This window comes from Prunus persica, chromosome G5 (assembly GCF_000346465.2).
Source record: "Prunus persica cultivar Lovell chromosome G5, Prunus_persica_NCBIv2, whole genome shotgun sequence".
NCBI lineage: Eukaryota > Viridiplantae > Streptophyta > Magnoliopsida > Rosales > Rosaceae > Prunus > Prunus persica.
Window position 1 is genome coordinate 108,683 of NC_034013.1, and position 22,553 is coordinate 131,235.

The 22,553-nt window shown below is 34.5% G+C and overlaps 1 protein-coding gene across 1 annotated transcript; it reads right to left on the reverse strand.

Moving 5' to 3' along the window:
* Positions 9,467-16,889, reverse strand: LOC18775839 (peroxisomal nicotinamide adenine dinucleotide carrier). The gene is made up of 11 exons (XM_020564200.1): positions 16,233-16,889; positions 16,036-16,122; positions 15,880-15,954; positions 15,312-15,442; positions 14,975-15,029; positions 13,133-13,285; positions 10,779-10,847; positions 10,594-10,701; positions 10,353-10,421; positions 10,047-10,101; positions 9,467-9,862 (listed from the first exon to the last, which is right to left on the reverse strand). The coding sequence occupies exons 1-11, from the start codon at positions 16,311-16,313 to the stop codon at positions 9,672-9,674; spliced, it is 1,074 nt and encodes a 357-aa protein (XP_020419789.1). The 5' UTR covers positions 16,314-16,889; the 3' UTR covers positions 9,467-9,671.

The following is a 22,553-nucleotide window of genomic DNA, read 5'->3' on the forward strand; positions in this document are numbered from 1 at the left end:
GAGATTATCTAGCTTGTGTAGGGAATTGTGTTGTTGTATCACAATCAAGTTTAAACTTCTCACATTTGATGAACTAAGATTGGGCTCTAGTACTGTGTCAACTTGAATTGCATACTCATAGTGTCATTTGGTTACTCATTGCCGTTCTCCATGATAAAACTTATTTATTGGTCTATATTGCAAATCTCTTGTCTCACTTTGCCACTTGCACCCTAATCCTTCTCAAAGCATTCTGCACATCCTCTCATCGTGTATCCATTTGACATTTGATCATTTTCACCTTGTTGCTAGCATGCTCCTTGATCGTTCCATAAATAAATACATAAAATAAAAATGTAGGTGCTTGATCCTTGAGGAGTAACCGGGCCTCTTGTCTAACCAACGTCAGGCTCACGTAAAAGGGTTTTGATCATTTGCCTCCTTGATTTCCTATGAAGCCTTCATGATCTTGATAAGTATTTCTTTGGGGTGCTTGCTCACCTTGTGTCCTATAGTCAACTGACTTGGGTTCACTGATTGAACATCTGTTACTTGGGTCATGTCGGAAGCTTAATGAAGGACATTAAGAAAAGAAAAAAAAGGATCAATGTGATTATGCTATGCAAATTTGGTGTCTATTGGTTTATAAGTTTGATTGATAATGGTTGATGGTGTTCTCTGTATTTTGTTGAAAGTTAGTCACATTTCACGAGTTTAGCTGTAACTTTTATTGTGTTCAATGTCACCAAATTGCCTTCTGATGTCTAAGAGTGGTAAGTTCCTGTGATTTCATGCTTTTGTTCTTAAAATGCTTTACTTTGAATGTTTAGGCTTGGACTTGATCTTGGTTCTTCTATTTTATTCTCTTCACAGGTTGCTAATCTCTTGGACTAAGTATTGTGAAAGTTCTATAAAGTGACTGGTTGTTTACATCTCTGTTTGGTTGTTTACTTTTGGTTTTTCTCTAGTTTCTGGTCTGAGCATGTTTTTGTTTTTCCTACAGCTTACTGTCTTGGTCTTTTATCACCATAAACATCAATTCAAAAAAAAAATTAAAAATTAATTATTTTTTTATTTTAAAAAAAGGGTGTTGCTTAATTTCATTTGTTAAGTGTGCAGCTAGGTTTTTATTGTCATCTTCAGTCACTCTCACTTTCAAAGTCGCGCCTCTTTGCCAATCTCCACCCTCTTTTGCTCAAGCTAAGTCGCGCCCTTTTAGCTCTTTCGCCATGGTGACCACCCGCTTTGCTAGTTCAGTGTTCAACATCATGAGACTATGACTCTGCTGCGGATTTTCCAAGAAACTCTTGCTAGTCAAAGTGATATGATTGTTGTTATGGACACCCGTCTTGACTCCCTTGAGACTCATCTTCGCTCCTTCTGGTTAGGTTTCCCTTCAACTTTTTCCCATCTCGCAATCATGCCCTCTATCTTCAGTCTGATTCCTTTGGATTTCCTACTAGAAAGGGGGAGAAATTGGTATAGGTATGGTAGCTGGAATTTTGTTAGCAATGGGAAGTTTTTGTTTAGCTTTATAGATTTATATTAGTTAAGGGGAGCAAATCACATGTGTTGTACTGGTTTGTTTACATTTGAACTATTGTGATGCTACTATGCTAATTTTAAACTTTTTGTTACTCGATTGGTTCTTGTTATACTTCACTGGTTTATTTGGTTGATGTTGTGCAGATTTAAAGGTTCATTACTGCAATTAGTGTTGGGATGTTAAACTACTTTGACTTGTATCTTTTTTGCTTTGTAATTCGATGTTTTGTCTAGGAAATGCCAAAGGGGAAGATTGTTAGTATTGATTTTTGTGATTGGCATTCCCTAGATTCCAAATAGGCTAGTGTAGATGGTAAATTAGTTGTGATAGAAGAGCAATGGTGGTTGTCTAAATTCCAAGATATGATTTGAAGGCACATATGTCAATTAACGATCTCCGAGGTAAATTCTTCATTCAATCATTCATCCTGATTGTGCTATTTCAAGAATTATTTCAAACTCACAATCTGATTAACATTATGATTAAGAAGACTTTTTATTTAAAGAAAGATTGATTTAATTTAGGACAAACTACATAAAACCCCTCCCCCCCCAAACTATGGGTCATTTTCAAGTTCATACCCAATTTTAGAGACATTTACGAGTACATACTCAAACTCCCGGAAACCCTACAAATTGTCCCCTCCATTACTTAAACCGTTAGTGAATCTGTTAAATGCTGATGTGGCAAATGTAGGACCTATTTTTTGATGACGTGGATTTCCAAGTGGACAAAAAAGTAAGAAAAAATTATTTTATTGTTTAAATTATTTATTATTGTTAAACTAATTCAAAATTTAAAAGCAAAAATTAAAAATCTGGCAAAACCCAGCAGACCCCCACAGCTCCGACGAGTGACACCCAAGCTCAGCCAAGCTTTAGTAATTCTCAGGCAATGGTTTGAAACCCATATTCCCCATAAGCTTTCTTGCTCATCAAAATTGAAACATGTATGTTGATTATAATTCATAAACATTTTTACCTGTGAGCTGATATCAGTAGAATCTGCAAGCCCCTTGCCGTGAGCAAATGAACAAACACAAATTTTGATATGGTCTTGAGCAAGAAACAGATCACTGACTCGAAAAGGACCTAAAGGGCAATTTAATTACTTTGTGCATAAATCCAGTGCATACAACAAACTATCTGAGGTGGAAAAGTTAAATTATATTAAATAAATAAATAAAAACTCAAAACAAAAAATTATCTCCCCTCTATCCTCTCCACCCAACCAGCACCACCCAGCCAACCCGAGCAACCTCCACCATAGCACAACCAACCACCCACCACCGTAGCCAACCAACCACCCACCACCATAGCCCAATCAACTGCACCTACCCCCTTCTTGATCTCTTTCTCTTTCTCTCTCCCTTTCTCCCCCAAAAATTTATCATGACACCCATATCCTGGGTTTGGCGATGAAGATTGCGGCAGTTTGGCGATGGAGATGAAGTTTGGCAATTGCTTCATCTCTCCTCCCGACCCATAACCATCTCCAACCGCCGTGGGCTTCGACCTGGAGAACTGTGTACTACTTGGGGTGGTTGTGAAGGAATCATGCATCTAATGCTTAGGAAATGAACTTTAGCCACAATCTATACAACAAAAACATTCTAAATGACGGATTCATTTTGTTTATACTAGTTGAGCTAAACATTTTTCATTTTAAACCAAGTATCTTAGCCTAGTCTCTTTGAACACAAATAGAAAAAGGAAAAAAGGAATAGATCTTTAGCCTTGATGACTTTTTCTTGATTTCTCAAGAATGAACACCTTTGTTGGAAAGGCCTTTTTTTCTCTTGATTTTGACTCATCCACTTTTAGGCTCCAAGATTGGAGTCATCTACCTCACCACACCAAATGCTCTTAGAGAAGAGAATGGAATCAAGAAGAATGGATGCTAGTCTACTTCTTGATTGGACCAATTTTTAGTTTATGGAAGATGAGATACAAAGATGATCACTCATCAACCAAAGTAGGAAACCAAAAACCCTAGCTAGGTTTTCTCCAACACTTAGCTTATATAGTACAATACAAAAGGAAATTGGGTGGGTAATTGGGGCTCCATTTGGTCCATGGGTCATGTCATCTTATGCCACCTATCCCTTGAGCCCAATAGCCTTTTGGGCTATTTTGTCCATTTCCTTTTAAATCATATTTAAAAGCCCAATCCAATATTTCTATATGTCAATATTAATTCCATAATTAATCTTTTAATTATAATTTCACTATTAAATTATAATTATAGTCTTACTTAATTGACTCGGCCGAACTATTTGATTTTGGTCAATTGCTGCGGTCAACATGTTGACTTTTGACAGTTGACTTTGACATTTGATTATCAACCATTGACTTGTGTCTCCTTATTTCATTTCTCCTCATTTGTACCTCTAATCACATTCTTTGGGTGTGCAGATCCGTAGGTTCCTTAGGTAATGGGTTGACTCAACTCCTCAGAGATGATATACGAATTAAATTCCATAATTTAATTATTCCTATTAATAAAGGTTAATTGAAACCTTTTAGGACAATCACAAACCATGGTTGTCGCCTAGCAGCAAGTCATGGTTATCCGAGCTAAATGAGACGTTGTGAAAGAACTTATTCAAATTGGAATGACCGTGCAATTGAATCCTTCTTTTATGTCAATACTCCTTATTCACATTATCAGATCATGGAATCCGATTGTCAATATCCTAATGTGAATCATTTCTTTTATATGATTATCCTAGTAAGATTTGAAGACTTCTTCTTTCAAGTATTATTCACTACTCTGCGTAGAGATTTGACCAATCATATCTAGGAGTTTTCTCTCTCCTTTACTGAGAATAGATATTCCTTGTTGTAGATTCATTTGCTTTCATGACTCTATGGAGAATCCTGATGAGCACCTTTAAGCTATGCCTAATTCAGCATGATTGTATAGTACCCTCGAAGATTAACAACATAGCCACAAAAACATCTATGATGCCTCAAGTCTAAGGATTAGTTTGCACCATTGCAATTTATGAGTTCCATCTTGACATGTGAGTAAAGACTTCCATGCTGTCACTCATGTGTTGGATCGCATTCAGTGTACTTGTTCTTCTACAAGCACCAACACACATATCAATGTGTCTCCACACATATAGAGACAATACTATGTGTACTGGTCTTTGCGGAATATTGACGCCCAATCAATATTCCTATGACCATGAACATATTCAAGATTTAGGGATGATAAGAAGTCTCCATGTATGCAATCTCATTACATAGCTCTCATATTCACTTGTGTATTCCTTGGACTATAGTTGTTCTACATATTGAATATAGGATGATTTAATATATAAAACAACCTTTCTTGCCCATTGATAACATAATATGTGTTTTATCAAAGATGTCCTTAATCCTAACTATTACATAATTATTTGATTTTAAGGGCATATTTCTAATATGTTGTTTACACACTTGTCGGTGGCCAAGAGCACGTCGGCGACAGCCAAGATCTGATTTCAGTCATTTAATAGCTGCTCGATCTCCTGAGCCAAAATTGCGAAGTCGTGACAGTTTCTCATATCTCAACTGTGTAGAAGCTTCTCAGCGATTCCGAGCAAGCGCTCGGCTTTCACTCTGTTTGGATCCATGGATTTGGATGGCCCATGGCGTTTGTTGTTCTGGTTTGTTGGGAAAACAAAAAAAATTCAAAATCCAAAACGGAAATTGAAATCGAAAAGTTCCTCTTTCACTTGCAGTCTGATTTGGTTGTCAATGTTTTTGGGTTTTGCCAAATTTTTTAATTTTTTTTAATTTTTGAATTAATTTAACAACAATAAAATAATTTTTTATTAATTTTTTGTCCACTTAGAAGTCCACATCATCAAAAAATGGGTCCCACATTAACATTTAACAAATTCATTAACGGTTTAGGTAACGGAGGGGGCAATTTGTAGGGTTTCCTGGAGTTTGAGTATGTACTTGTAAATGTCTTTAAAATTGGGTATGAACTTGAAAATGACCCTATAGTTTGGGGGTTTTATGTAGTTTGTCCTTTAATTTATAATATGCTTTCTAGTTTTGAATATTAAAAGTCTTCTTTGGTTGGAAATCAATTAGTCTGATTTTGAAATTAATCTGTTTGATTAGGAGCTAATTGATCTTGTTTCCAGTTTTGAAAACCATTGTAAAAGGAAGGCTTGGTTTCATTCTTTAGTACAACTTTCGGCTACTAGAGTTTTCCTGAGTTTTCATATAAACAAAAGAAAGTTGATGTGCTTTATTTTCTAGAAGGATAAATCATCAAGAGTTAGATTATCTTGGTGATATGTCTTTGCATTCATCTGCATTCATTTGCATAAGTTACAAGGTTCTCATACCTCTGCTGAGATCGCGTCAAGAATCTGATTCCACATAAGGAGAGAAGGAGAAATCTTGTGAGAAGTTGAGTTACGAAAAAGTTGGTACGTTGTTTAGAGTGTCTAGGACAAGTTTGTATACTTCTTGTAATCATCATTCTATAATGGATTTGCCTTGGATTATCAGGTCCCGTGGATTTTTCCCAGAGGTGGGGTTTTACCATTTAAAAAACTTTCAATTTACTTTCAGTTTTTACGTTCTGCACTGTAGATGATTGATACATCGTATCAATCCCTTTGGCGTGTTTTCTTTATATTACTATATTACTCTTGACTACTCAAAACACAGAATTTACTCTTTTAGTGTTCTAAGCTATCCTATAGGTATTTTCAACATGAGCTTAGCCAAGTTGGCTAGAGTGGATGTGCTCCCCACTTGGAACTGTTGTTCGAGTTCCTCTACTTGTATTTTGGAATAGTTTAAAGTCGATTATCGCTTGTGCCTGAAAAGAAAAAGAAAGAGAGAGAGAGAGAGAGAGAGAGAGAGAGAGAGAGAGAGAGAGAGAGAGAGAAAGAAGAGGTAAGGGTGGGCACGGTTCGATTCAATCCTATTTTGACAAAAAATTATCTGGTCCAATATGGTCCAATTTTCCCATAAGCCGGTCGGTTTCCAATTTTCAACCTGAATCTTTCTTCTTCTTTTTTTTAGTTTTTGAATTTTTTTTTTACAAAACCGAACTAAAATTTTAATTTTGAGGTGTAAAAATTTACGAATAGCCCAATTTCATGCAAAGGGAGGTTATTCAAAGTTGGACTTGGAGAAATATTAGTTATGGGCTTAGAAATTTAGCATTGGAGTTAAATATTTAATTACAAAATTACAAAATATGCACCCGGTTCCCTTTTGACACTACAAGAACTGAAACCGAAACCGGACTAAACCAATCCAATGTGATTTTTGCCCTTTTTCTTGGGCTCAATTCTGCCTAGTTTTCCAATTTTCCAATTAGAATACTTGGGTGGGGTTGCTGATAACAATTTCATTTCCACTTCCAGCCAAGACGACGCCGGTCCTCCAATTCCCAAGATCCATGGTTCTGCTGTGGTGGGACCGAAGTGTGGTAGTTTGGGCAACTAATGTGGTGGTTTGGGTGGGTGGGTTGTTTTGTGCAGTCGGGGTAGTTGTGCGAGAGGGAGACATGGCGGGCCAAGGTGGTTTGAGAAATTGTTGAATGTAAGTGACAATGCCGGCAAGATTTGGGCATCCATGGTAGTTATTTGCTCAATACCTCGGGTTGAGGGGCCTTGGGAGGAGAGACAGCGAGAGATTTTTTCGCTTTGAATTGATTTAATTATAAGAATTTTTTTTAATTTGAAAAAAATAAAGAATTTTATAAAACTAGAGAGAAATTGTAGAGAGAAGAAAAGAAGGGCAATAGAATTTTGCTCTTTCAAAACTTGTTTGTTTCATATCGGTAAGACCTATTATTTATAAGCTTACAATGATATAAATATATTTACAACTCATAAATTACAAGCTCATATACAAGCTATTCTTATAGTGGGTGTTATGGATGTTATGATGATCATCAACATTCCTTATATTTATAAAAAGAATTGTTTATTAATTGTGTTGTCCACTTGGAGTCCACGTCCGTAAAAAATGGGGCCTATATTTGCCACATCAGTATTTAACGTATGTACTAACAAATTGACTAACATGGGTAATTTGTAGGGTTTTTGAGAGTCTGACTATGGAGTTGTAAATGCCTTACAAAATGCGTATGAACTTCAAAATGACCCCATGATTTGGAGGGTTTTATGTAGCTAATCATTCTTTTAAATAACATACCAAATAAAATATAATTGTATTTAATTTAGAGTAATGCTACACTTACCACATTTTTATCCTACATTTCTATACCACATAATGTGGCATGTCCATATCATATGCCACATTATTTAAAATCAATGAAGTGTATTTTAATAGAATAATGCTACTCTTACCACATTTGTATACCACATCCATATACCATCTTATGTGGCAGCTGAGGTGGATAGCCACATCAATTAAAATTTTTTAATATTTTATTTTATTTTATGATTTATTCAAATATTTGTTTTTCTAATTGTTTTAATTAAAATAAACTTCATTGATTTAATTGATGTGGCATATAATATTGATATGCCACATCATGTGGTATAGAAATGTGAGACAAAAATGTGGTAAGTATAGCATTACTCATTTTACTAAAGAAAGTTTAATTAACATTTTTTTAAAAGTGTTGATCAATCATAAAAGAAAAGAAAATATTAAATACTTTTAATTGATGTGGTTGTCCACCTCATCTGCCACATAAGATGGTATGAGAACGTGATACACAAATGTGGTAAGAGTAGCATTATTCTTGTTATTAACCTCTTAAAGCCTGAATAATGAAGTTGCATAAATACTTAAATAGACACATAATAAAGTTCTAAGAAAATCTTAACGAAAACATATTGAAGTTTCATAAAAACTTGAATAATGAAATTGTAGAAATGCATAATTTGAATACTGAAGTTGCATATCTCCCCCATAGCAGTGGCGGACCTAGAAATTTTTTAGCGGAGGTGCAAGATTGATTAAGTGTGAAAAATAGTTTTTTAGAATAATCATTTTCTCAAGATAATTTTTGGCGGCTTTTATTCCTTACACATTAAATAAGAAAACTTGATTTTATAGGATTTTAGTATGAAGTATATATTGACTTAATAAGCCATCATTTTTAGCCTAAATCGTATTTTGCACTAAAACCGATTTTTCATATTTTGATTTGATAGGAATTTGATTTTCTAGTATTTTTATTTGAATCCAAATGGGGGGTACTTCCTTATTTACATTGTAAACTTAAGTAAATGGAGTAATATAAAAATAAATTAAAGTAAAAGGACAAAGATGTACACCAGTTGAGCAAAGGGGCAGTTTGAAGCACCTACAATGGTTTTTTCGGCGAAGGGAGGTGCAACTGCACCTCCTTGCGCCTTAATAGATCCGCCTCTGCCCATAGGTTTATGAACATTACAATAAATAAGGCTCTAGATCCATATCTCCCCGTAGGTTGATGAACATTACGATAATTAAGTATAAGATCAGAAAGGAAATGGTAAGAAACGAGTATAATAAAGCATATTTTGTCTCTCTCAGAAAATAGATTCACAAAGATGCATGCATAAAATGTGCCAAGTTCATGTAAGAGGGAAAGATGCCTTTGTTTAAAACTATAAGCAAGCAAGTAGAGATTTGGTCATTCCTCGGTATGGTAACATCAGAGGATGTATGATGTTAATAAGGTACCGTAAAATCAATGGCAGAGCCAAGAATTCTATCATGACGGTCAACTCTAAATAGCTTTATAATTACATTAAACTTAGTTTTTATAGGAAAATATATTTAAGAATTCATTGTAATGATTCTTAAATTTCAATATCACAAATTTAATATCTTAGTAAGTATAACCCAAATTCTAGCAACCTAAAAATAATGAAAGAGTATCAAAAGTTGATTTTCGATAGAATGAGAAAATCAAATAAAATCCATGCCACATGCATATAAATGACATATGAAGACATGCAAACAAATATAGATCATATTTATGTTTATTGTAGACAATGTACACGCATCACATTCTGAACCTTTGACCCATGGGGTTTCCCAGAATGGGTATAGCAATATGCATACACGTGTGTGTGTGTGTTGAAAAGTAAATATTGCACAGAGTTTATAAATAATGCAGATTTTGATCAAGGACACAATTTCATCTTACACTGAAGTAATTATTTTGCTGAACTAAGCAGAACTTTATTGCACTTATCTGCCAGCAACGTATAAATCTTGAGGAGTTCCTCCTTAACCATAAAAAGTACAGAAGCAGCAAAAACACTCTGTGCTATCTTTGTGCTCATCCCTTTGTAAAACCCAGGCAATCCTTCATACTGGATCATCTTCCTTATAGCATCAACAGTACCTGCGGTACCAAGAACCCATATATAGTTCTGTACTGAAAAATTGATTGATATTTGACATGCAAAATAGAGAAATTCATCACAGAAAGGAAAAGTGACATGAGAAAGATATAATCATAATCTTCAAAATAAGGAATCAATTCAAAACAAAGATTGATATGTCTGATATATCAATAAAATGCGAACCTGAGTATCTTAGTGAAATATTCCCGCCAATCTCCTGCTTTGCTTGCAGCCTTGACTGCATAGGCTCAAGGTGACACAGATTATTGGACATTTAAAGCAGACTAGGATGGATAAATATCACATATGGTCAAACGCAGATTAATGCACATCTATTGAGTGAGATAAAGAAATAGAAACAGTGTTCATGGACTAGTCACAAAATAACCATATGAACTTCACTCACATGAAGTGGGATTTAGCAGTACTGTTGAACTAATTTTTCCCTTAAAGTCTTTAGGATTATAAAGTGTACAGAGTATACTTCACCTTGACAACTAACAACGGATAGGTTGAGATAGTTGCGCCTAGTTTTGCCAAGGCCCCTAACAAGAAGACCTGTTCAAAAAATAATGTAGAGAGAGAGAGAGAGAAGATAGTGTAAGGCCAATATTCTGGATATTCCTAAGAATGGCGCCCTTCATATGGACTAGCAATGCCAGGTTATTAGCACCTTTTAGAGAAAATGAAAAGCCATGCTTTCAAAACTCAGTCCAAGTAGATCTTATACCTCCAAAGCAGTTATATTTTTTGATCCTTGCTTTCTGTCAGCACGTTTTGCCCTAAGATGCTTCAAGGAGCTTTCATAAATCATGAACTGTATTGCTGGGTTGCAAACCTACCAACCGAATGACTCATTAGTTTGAAAGTGACTCTTTGTGCAGCTAGAATTTATTCAACTATTGAAAACCTAACCATTATAAGCGTTGGGACAATCCCTTTCCAAAATCCGGTAATCTTGGCTTCAGAATAAACCTCGTTTACCTAACCAAAACATATGCATACACAGCATATAGGAGAAGCAACAAGAAAAACAAGAGAAAAACAATCAGGTTAATCATTTTGTTTTCTAGTACACATTATCAATGTCAACTGTCACCATTGACTCGAGTTACAGCCATGTCAAGCATAAGGCAGCAGAAGAGTTTCTCACCAGGCTCCATCCCCTCATCCATGTTTCACAGAAGTGTTATGTGGCACCGAAAATCCACTACTTATGAAGGAATACGGCATGTTTTGATGTCAAAGCTCTAGTTCCATTTCATTCAAAATATAGCATAATGCACATTGGAACAAATAGTACGCAAACAAATGTATAGCACCACTGAAAACATAATGTAACATTATGGCTTGTTTGAAAGTTCATACTTGATAACAATCATTTCTTAAAGAACTTTGGCAATTTTTCTAACAATTGGTGAACTATGAACATTGCAACACCTAGACTTAGCTTCTTAGGCAGTGCTTGGTCATAAGAATGACTAGGATTTTATAATTACATTCTTAGGCCTTGATTTTATTTTAGCTACCATGTGTAAGTGTTCAGAAAACAAGGAGAGAGAGATCCATAATCACAACCTTAAAGGAATTAAATACTATACAATCCTAATCAGAATAGGAAACTAAATAACACCTAATATAGGATAGTTGCAAGAGAAAGGAAGAAGAGAGATCTGATTTCACTCCGACATTTGGCATCAAGAGCGGGAACTTGTATTTCTCTTTGATGCAAGAGAATAAACATAAGTGTTCAAGAATGGTCCGATATTCAAAATACCTCTTTGTTTGGAAAGGAAGAATTCAGTTTCAAGCTTCTCATGGAGTCTTCGTTGATAACGGTTTAGACTCGAGGACGAGTCTTTTCCAACCAGGGGAGTTTAATGCAGGAGCATTTACGAAGCTCTCTAAGATTACTTGGGCCTGTTAGTCAATTGGGATAGGGTTCTAGTTCCTTTACATTAATAGTTACTTCATTTGTTTTCCTATTCTTACTAGGATTTGTTTTATTTCCTGTTTTGGTTTTTAATTTCCTTTGTCAATTAGGTTTTCTTTATTCTAATATAAATAGGCTATTAAGAAACTCTTGTATGCAGTTTTGTTGATGAATATAATTCCAGACTATAGCCTATAGAGTTTCTTTTGGGATATTTTCCCTAGAACTCAATTATCTGCGTTCCAACTTCAATTCTATTGTTTTATCCTTCTATTCTCTATTTTTGGGATGTTTGGGTTGCCGGACAGCAACTTATAGCTACCTGCATCACTTTCACTATTAACTTACTTTTAAAGCTACAAAGTAACTTGTTTTATTGGCTCATTGGTACATGAATCCCTGAAATACCCAAATTAATACACTTAGAAATGCTAAAAGACACAATTCATGACACCTAATACATTGACCATGTAACATAGAGAATTTTTTATTTTTTATTCTTAGAAATCGCATAGAGAGAATGAATATAACACTCTAAAACAACGAACCTAAAATAGATGTCTAGATTGCAATTATTACCCAAAAAGTTACAAAGACTCTTAAGTAACGATATGGTTCAATGTACTTGGATGGACTTATTTGTTATACTTTGTCTGTTATACTTTGAACTGGTCTCCTGCATCAACACCCCTTAAAAAAATTAGGAAAGTAAATATTTTAAAATCCAATCCTAACAACAATATACTTTTATTCACCAACCCTCCTCTTGAGCTGGTGCGTAGATGATAATCATGCCCAGCTTGTAAAAATACTTAAGGACATAACTAAGAATTAGAAACATAAAAACAATTTGAAGAATACTCCAATTGCTTACTAACTTTTATGTTCATTATTAGTTTAATGAGTTTCTATGTAAAGTAAACAAGAATCACCGCTAAAGTGCATTAGGGAGGCAACTTCCTTGGTCAATATGTACACATAGGTTGTTATTTGGTTGGTTAGCCCTAAAAGCATTGTTGTGTACTCAATCAGGAGGGCTTGGCCAGACTAAGCTAAGTTATTGACTTTTGTTTGAAGTTTATGGCATTTTTTCCCACTCTTTTATTAAGTTGTATGTTTGAAAGCTTCAATTCCACATACTTGATAATTACGCATAAACCTTTAACGTTTACATATTTCTTAGAAGAAATAACACCTTTAACCTTTACAGTTTGGGGTGTAACATAAATACTCGAGCATCAAAAAGCAAAGGATATTGACTGAATACTAACCAAAAATCACATGTCATTTGTTATTGAAAAATATATTCCGGACAAAAGAAGTTGAATTTACCAACCGCTTGCCAAGTTCCATAAGGATGAGGTTTTATTGAATCAAGTTCAGCCAATTTAACTTGCAATTCTGAACCTGTCAAAGAGTTTTCAGAAGCTTCCTTTACGAGTGCTTCCTTTCTTTCCTCCATAATTTTTCTCTCAGCTTGCGTATGTGTCTTCAAAGAAAACAAAAAAAAGTCATTCTTTCAAAGATGAAATGCAAAACAAAGTTATATGCTTACATTGGAAATAAAATCCCATTATAATTATTAATGCATTCAAATATTGTGAAGGTATTCCAATCTAATTAGAATTTGATGTAAATTGGCATATATTGTCCTCATATGCTCTGAAGGTAATGTTGATATATTTGTGATGGAGGGAAAATTCCATGAAACAGTTTAATTGTGTAAAAGGTAGTTCAGAATTTACACACATGCACAAGAATAGAAGAAACAAAAACAGCAAAAAGAGGGTGGGTCTTTTAGTCTAAACATCCAGGGAAACCTGCATTATCATGACAAATAACATGAGCTACTCACAAAATATCTCACTTTTCCCTTCTTTTATTTGAGTTTTGCAGCAAAACATATGCAGATGCCAGTAGGTATAAGTCCTGTAAATCTAACAGAGGTAGGACACATAAATATTGTTTTGCACTAGAAGTTTCTTTATTCATAAACCAGCACACAACACCACAAAAAAGGCCCTTCCCGGATGAACTACATCAACCTGTAAATGCATTGGATTTTAATCCGAATCTTATTCCAATCCAATACAATTAATAGTATATGGATTTGCATTTTCAATCCGATTTATGATCCAAATTCGATAAACCATAACTTTACAACTTAAATACAAATTAGAGCAAATCTCATCCCAATTGACAGTCTATAATTGATTTTTATATGTTATATAGATTTGTGTATATATAATTTGAACTTTTAATTTTTTTTAATTTATTTTAATTTACGTAAAAAATTTACAAGTCAAATTAAATAATTAAAAAAACTAAGCCAAATAATCAAATAATTCCTCAACTTCTTAGATAACCATTAAAGCATGCAATTGGTAAAAAAAAAGTGTTGTAATGGTTAGCTAGTAATAAATATGTCAACAGAATTCGAGATTGTCAGATTGAGCATTCCATAGCAAACCAGATATGGATTTGATTAACAATAATCCGTCAAATTTTTTTTGTTATTGGAGTTTACCAGATATGGGCTAGTCCCACCCATATCTGATCCCTACAGGCCTAATACATTACAAAATGCTGATGCAATGCAAACAGATTTCTTTCTATAATCTTTGATATGTAATCTGACATTAAAGATACATACGTCACTTCGCATATAAAATTCTTTTAGGAAATCATTGTGATATATAATAATAAATTAGCAATATTTTATTTTAGTTTCCAATTTTACGTTACTTTCTTGTTCTTATCACTTTTGTACTTCTAGTAGGGTTAGGATTACTTTCCTGTTTGTAGCAAGATTAAGTTATTTTAGAGATGTGCTTTGTAATTCAGTAGAAGCAGACTTTAATGATTGATTAAACAGATTCTCTCCTCAAGTATCTTTTTCTGTGTCTTCTCTTCTAGTATCAATTTCTAATCCTCTATCTTATTCTTCTGGATTCTCCTAGGTCTATCTAGTTCTTTCTGTCTTCTAGTTCTACGATTCCTCTGTCTTCTGAATTCTTGTTACTTGTTCTACACTACATTGACTTCTTCAAGTACAATTGAGTGGGATTTTTGTATACATAAATGCAAATTCCAACATGTGTCTAACCAAAATCAGTTAAAACTGTAAACAAGGTGGTTAAAAAACATTAGCATACATGTATTGAAAATGCAAACAAACCTGCATACGAGTCACAAGAACCCATATAGGATTTGTCAGCAACACGTTCAGGGAACTGCAAGGTAAAATATTTAAAAGAAACTTATCAAACCACCAAGTGGAAATAAGTCACCTACCTATATCCTTCAAAACTAAATTCCAGTTCAATAATCAAATATTTGATAGCCAAGCCAGCTAGGCATAATGATAAATAAAAAATTGAAAACATTGGCTCAATTACGCTCTTACCCAGACTTCCAAACTTCTTCAGGAATGGTCGTTATGAAAGAAGGAAAACAAATAATTTTTTCTATTTTAATGGCACAAGAGGGGAATTTTTGTTTTGTTTTTGTTTTACCCAGCTAAAGCCGCCACAAGAAGCCAAGAAAACATCCCAACAGTACCATCCCCATGTCCTTTTGCTTTCCGGGCAACTGCAATGGCCTCAGCCTTGTTTTTGAAAACCTGATAAAAATAGTAATAGATGCCCTGCCAGAATGATGTACAGAACTATCACTAACATTCATTATCCTCTATAGTGTGGCATATTTCTGATTCTATTAGAACCCGTTTGGAATCAAGAATTTGAGTAAACAAATTTTGATAATGGCAATATTGATGGAATGAGTGTTGAAACTTTTTGACTGTTGTAACGGTTTTTTTCTTTTTTCTTTTTTTTTCCCAGTTAATGTAGTTTTCATTGAAATCCTTAATTGAAATTCCTGCATTAAAAACTTTACCAAAAAAAAAGGAAAAGACATTCCTGCATTAAAAAATGTTACCCAAATAAGGAAATTTCAAATATGCAGACTTCATATATCTAAATTTCAAATTCTTACATTTGAAATCCAAAACCAAATAGCCCTTACTTTATCCAAATCATTTCAAGGAAAAAAAAAGATATAATGAAAGGAAAGAAGAATAACCTGTGAAGCGGCAGTCCCAAGCAGAGAAGGCTTAAGGCCGCTGTATAGTCCTCCCCAACCGTCGCTTCGTATTACCTAAATATCATTACAAAAAATAAAAACAAGGTTGACAAATAAAATAAAAATAAAATGTAATTACAGTGATTTATGATGAACCTGGAGGATTTGAACAAGAGTCCCAAGGCGTTTGGAGTTAGCTAAGGATTTCTTGGCAACTCTCTCGGTTTGTTGGCGCGTATTGACCTGCAATTGACCAAAAAGAGACTAGAGCGTGCGAACCAACTGTGGTTTGGTTTTAAAATTGCTCGTAATTAAGAGTGAGAGAGAGAGATATTGAGGAGGAGGAGAAGTACTGTTTGGAGGGGATAAGTGATAATCTGGGCAATCATGCCACCTCCAGCTCCTGCCAGCCCATTCGCCACGGCGTTCGACATTCTTTCTTTCTACTTTCCACTCTCAACTGTTTTTTATTTTTTTATTTTTTTAGCAACTGCCAATACCCACTCGGCCACTCCACCTAATTATCTCTAATTTTTTGAGGCGGTTTTATTCATATTTTTCTTATCCTTACCCCCCTCTTTTTTTTTCTTTTACAACTAGCCTATGCTCTGTTACGTTTTCCAAACAAATCGGCCCACAAATTTGAATCAAGTAAGCAAATCTTATCACTATTCGGTTTAGGGCATGTTTACGTATTAGTAATGGGTATGGGAGGAAAGGGAATGATTTACATTCCCGACTTTCCCTGCGTTTACTTGTAATCAAGAATGAAAAAATAAGTGGGCTCCATCTCAAATTCCGTAATCACATTCCCTCAGAACTAAGTATCAGATCAACTAGGTGGGCGTGGTTGATACGATTCTCATTCCTATTTTCTCTTAGTAACTCCCGAAAATACCATTACCACTTTACCATAATCCCAAAACACCCCAAACCCTAAAAAAAATAAAAACTCACGCTAAGAAGTTCCAAGACGCTCAAACTCTAAAAAAAAATAATAACTCATTAAAAAAATAAAAACTCACGCTAAGAAGTTCCAAGACGCTCAAACTCTAAAAAATAATAATAACTCATTTCCAAGAAGTTCCATGTATTTAATGTACGAAGATTATGCAGGTTATTATTATTTGATTGTTTACTAGTTACGTAGGTGAAATATATATATTTATTGGAGTTTATTTTTTCGTTTGAAATTGGCTCTGTACAAAGGTGTTATTAACATTATCATTGAACTAAGCTCTTGTTGTTCATCTTATTTAGCATATTGATTCCTTATGTTTGCACCGCCTTACTGGTTTGTTGCAAGATTAGTTTGGTCTTCTTAGCCAATTTGAGAATTATATATGTGTTGTGGTGAAAATGTACAGGGCATTTTAATAATCAAATTAATTTGGATTCTGATTCATGAAAATTAGTAAACAATAACAATAGGAATCAACCTCATTCCTTTGCTAATTCTATATGTTTAGTAAACAGCATAATGGGAATGATTCTTCCCATATCGATTCAGTAGTTCTCTAATTCCTAAATTCTCTGATTCCTTACTTTCTTCATTACTGATACGTAAACAAGCCCTTAGGGTTTAGAAAAATTATAAAATAGTACGTTATCACCATGTCAGCTAGTGATACTTATTAAAAAAATGTTATGTGGCATATTTTTAAATAACTCGCACTTTATTTTACAGCTGAAATTGGAACCTAATTTTTACCATGTAAAATAAAATTATGAAAATAACAACAACAACAAAAACAAAACAAAAAAGAGACGAGCAATCGCCTACCCCAACCCAATCACTTACACCCATGTTTCTCGTTGATGAATGTCTCACTGGTTTGTTGACTTCTAAATTACAGATTGTCATCAGATGTGAAGAAGGTTGTAATAAGAGCATGGACGGAACTACCTTAATGACTAAGGTATGTTGTAGCCTAGGGAATAGAAAAATCAAACCTATATATTTGCCCAATATGTATTAAACTATTACTAGTCCAAACAAGTCCGATTCATTATGAGTTTAATTGCAAGACATCAATAAAAATACACATTAAAATAGTTACCCTTTTAATTATGTTGTCGAACATATTTTTCATTTTATAATATGTGATGTTTGGTTTCATTAATATGTATTTGTTTTATATTAAACCTTATTGGAAATTAGCATTTAGCCATGCACTCGAGATCCTAGGTCCGACTCCCCTCTCCACACATATCGCTTGTATAAAAAGAAAAAGAAAAATGTATTTTAAATTAGGCAATGAAATTATGAACTAGCGTGATTTATATGATTTAATGTATACTTTTATTTCTAGAAAGACTATAGAAACTGGAAGTAAAAAAAAGATTTATAAGATTTTAAGGTAATAACTTTAACTAGCCTACCCGTTGAAAAATTCATCATTCCGCCCTTGAATGAGAGGTGGGTGTATCACAAAAAAGCTACAAATTAACCAGTAGGAAATTTATTAGGCTATGGGGATTTGGCTTGCTTGTCACCAATGACAGTTCATGGCAGGCAAAGAAAGAAGAAGACATAGGGGTGGCGTTGGGTTGTGTTGGGTTGGTGGGACTTTTTTTTTCCTTTTTTTTTTTCTAATTTTATTTCAGTGGATATATGAATAAAGTCTAGCTATAATGACAGGACCCACTCTGAATTCTTCGGAATTTGTGACGAATCCTGTGATTTTTTCGACATCCACCCGATGCTGGGCTCACTTACTAATATTATCCTCTTCTCCAAAAACAAAGGAAAAGAAGGTCGAGGCTTTCTGCCAAAATTTTGGCAAAGTCTTCTCTGAAAAACGAACATTTGCCAAATTATTTTTACCTGTAAAAATAAAATCATAGTTTAAAAAAATTCCCAAACTTCAGCATGCACTGTTTACCATCCAAGCACAATCATAAATAGTTGGGAAGACTCAATCCACAATTATTCATCAATCTAAAACGGGTTTCATCTCTGTCACAACCACAAACACATTTTAACCACATCCCTTCAGTAAAAACTGGAATATACGTAGGCATTATTCTCGCCTAAGTCTCAATCGGGCTTCAAGCCTCCGACAATTTCAAAACCAAACTCAACAAATCTAATAAATAGGATTCGATCCCAATGACCAAATTAGAGTTCCAAAAATATAATTTATCTCGCGTCTGCACCTGGATTAGACCTTAGGCTACTTACGTACCCTTAATGAGGGATCAAGCCAGGCTCGTTTGGTACGTCGGATTGTATTGACTAATTTCTATCGGATAGTATTAATCTGTTTCGGAGAGTACTGACTGTTTATCTATAATATTATAAGGTGTTTGGTAATGCTCCGGATAAATAGTCTGATTATGTTATACTGTGTTTGGTGCTATTTCGAATAACATCGGATCAGACTATTTTTAAAAAAAATTCTTTGATAATTTAAGTGGAAATTGAAATTCAAATGACACGAAATTTTTTCAAGAGTACAAACTCCCAATACATTGGTTGCAACCTTCCCCTTTCGTGTTCAATATCTTGGTTTATCTTGTTCAGGGACACGAACCCTAATGTAAGTCCCATCCAAAAGAGATATTGAATTGTGATTAGTATTTTATGGTATGTTAGTTGTGCTCTGCATGCAAGCCACACCAGTAGGCCTGTCGTGTTTCACATACTACAGTCATGGTCTTTTCCTTTTTTTATCAGCCGCAAGATTTCGAAAGCAAATTGCCTTTGCCCCCACAAAGCAACCACTGGCATCCCTCACAATCATACCCCAACCATTGTTCTATTTGTTTCTAGTTCTCAACACAGTGAAAAACTGAAAAACACCCATTAAAAATCAAAACATAGACAAAAAAAACACCCATAAAAAAGCGAAACATGGACAAAGAAACAATTCCACGAATCAATTTATTTGCTAAAGATTCCCACAACGTCGAATTATATTACACACAAACAAAACATTCGATTAAAAAAATGTCAAGAAGGAAAAACTCATAACCTAATTTTCACAAAAAGTTAATAAAAGAAGAAATATATAGAGAAGAGAGAAGAAGCATATTTGAGAGAGTATGAAAAATAGAGAGTGAGAGATGGATACCTGGAGAAGAGTGATGAGAATAACCTGTGTAGAAGATTACAGAGAAGAACCCTAGGGTGAAGAATGAAAGAATTCAAGAGAAGGTCACGGCGAGACGAGCCGTTTATCATTACGATAGGTGTCAAGTGGAAGTGGAGTGATGTATGCAGCTGAGGCATCCTAACAGACCGGTAGACTTGAACCTTGTTCCTACATGACCCGATCAATTCGATCAGGCACTCGCCATCTATTTTCATTATTCAACTCTTTGACATTGATTTTTCATTATAGAACGCGTGTTCTTTATCCCTAGTCGTATAATTAAACATGTATTATCTAAACCAGGGTGTGTGGGTTGTATTAGTTAGTCAGGCAAGGAGAGTATTAAAAGCCCTACCCGTATAAAATAGTCAGGTAATTAAATAATACAAGTTGACACCAAACACATGACATAGACTATTTACTCCTATTCAGAGTCTAATACGGTATACCAAATGAGCCCGTAGTTCTTAAATCAATAATCATGAACAAGATAATATCTCAGCCCATGAACACAAACCCATTTTTCTTTTCTCACTTCGTTCTTGAGACTTATAACTCAACAACCCTTTTCTCTATAACAATTCACATATGCTAAGCATAACTCCTTTAAACATTAATCTTTTTCTCAATATAGTATAATAATCCTTTTCACTCTCCCTGTTACTTTACTACACGCCAGAGAGTCCAACGGCACGCTTAGTAAAGTAACAGTAACCAAAGTGTTCGAATCCTTTACCATACGCTGCTGAAAAATTCAAAGCCACGTGTGGTAAAGTAACCAATATCCAAGTGAGCACACACGCCGGAAAATCCAACGCTACGTGTGATAAAGTACTAACAACTAAGTAAGCCCACATGCCGGAAAATTCAACGCCATGTGTGGGTATAATAAACAAAAAAGGTACATATGATAGTGAGATTTACAACCCATATAATATATATATATATATATATATAAAATATACCCTCCCTTAATTCATTTTTTCTCCCAAATTCTCAATATTTCAATGTACCCAATTATCTATTCATAGTATCAAGAAAATAAACTCACAAAAGCATAAATTTCTATGAAAATACTATATTCCACAATTAAAACAATAGACTTTCATAAACAACCCAATATCACCAAATCCATATACTTTAATAATAACCATAAAATACACGTGACTACCTGACTTTGAAAAGTCAACAATTTCAATTATCACAAGAGAGTTGATTGGGAATTCATGAAAGGAGATCATTAGCAGAAAGACTTCTCTAAAACTCTACAGCTAAAAGATCAAAATCCTTTTGTATATAATTCTGCATTAGAGCAGGTGATCTTTCCAAGAGATAAGCAAACTACAATCTCAAGAGATAAGTGGGGAGCAAGGGAGTTGTTCAAACAAGAAAAGCAAACTGACCAACACGTCAGATTGTGTTCTTTCTCTTTACCAAGAACAAACAGAGAACAAAGAAGAGTACGTCTTTCCTTCAGAAAAGCAAGGAAAAGACATCCATAGAAATTGATTATTAATGGTTCTTCTCTGCCAGAACAAGATAACTTCCCTTTTTCTTTGCATTTAAAATAAAAGATCTTTCTCTCGGAAAATTTTGCCGCCCATTATTAAAAGATTAGAAGCCCCACTCCATCATTTTTTTTATAAATATGAGAGGAGGTGAACAGATCGAGGACAGCCAAAAAAATCAATCAAAAGCAAAAACTCAAAATGATCACTTGATCTAAAAAAAAACCTTCAAAACACTGAAGTAACCAAAAAGCTCATTGAGCCACAAGAAAAAGCCAGCTACAATCCAGAATCCCCAACTTCAGTTCAGACTTAGAGAAATAAGTCATTCAAAGCGAGATCTCTCTCGTTACAAATTTGGTTCAACAAAAGCCAAACCAAGCAGAGTTCAGGTTTTACAAATATGAAAACCTCAACAAATTTATGGAGAGCCTTGATCAAGCAGAACATGTACCACAGTGCAACTCCAGCTCAGTAATCATTAAGTCTAGCCATTTCTGCCTCTTCCAGATTGAAGAAGTTCCAATTCTGCCCATTCAAAAATCCTTCCAGGGCTTGAAATAGAGTAAAGCTCAGCCAAATTCGAACGTTGGTATCAATTTACAACTGAAACTTGACAGTTGAAGGTGTTGATAGTCCAGTCCAGCACAAGCATACCCAGTCCAACCCGAATCAAAAGCATCTATCCATGCATAAATGGAAGTCCATACCACTTTTTCTCTTTTTTAGAGTTGGTTTTCCCTTTTGAGCTTTGTAAAAGGCAATTTTGCCTAAAAATAGTCCACTTTCTTATCATTCATTTTGGCCAGAACTACCAGTTTTATACTGTGAAAAATTGTGAAGTCCTCACCAATCTGAGGTAAGAAAAGAACTTACTTAGGAGATATTCCTCACCCAAATTCACAAATCGCTTGTTTAGAAATCAGTAACTTGGGGCGCAAGTTATTTATTTTTAAGAAGTCTATTAGGATTTTCATTGCTAGCAGTGATACGCTCACACACAAAAGAAAGTTGACTTGTTGACCAGTCCATGATTTTCGAGACAATAAAAAACTTTACCCTACCATCA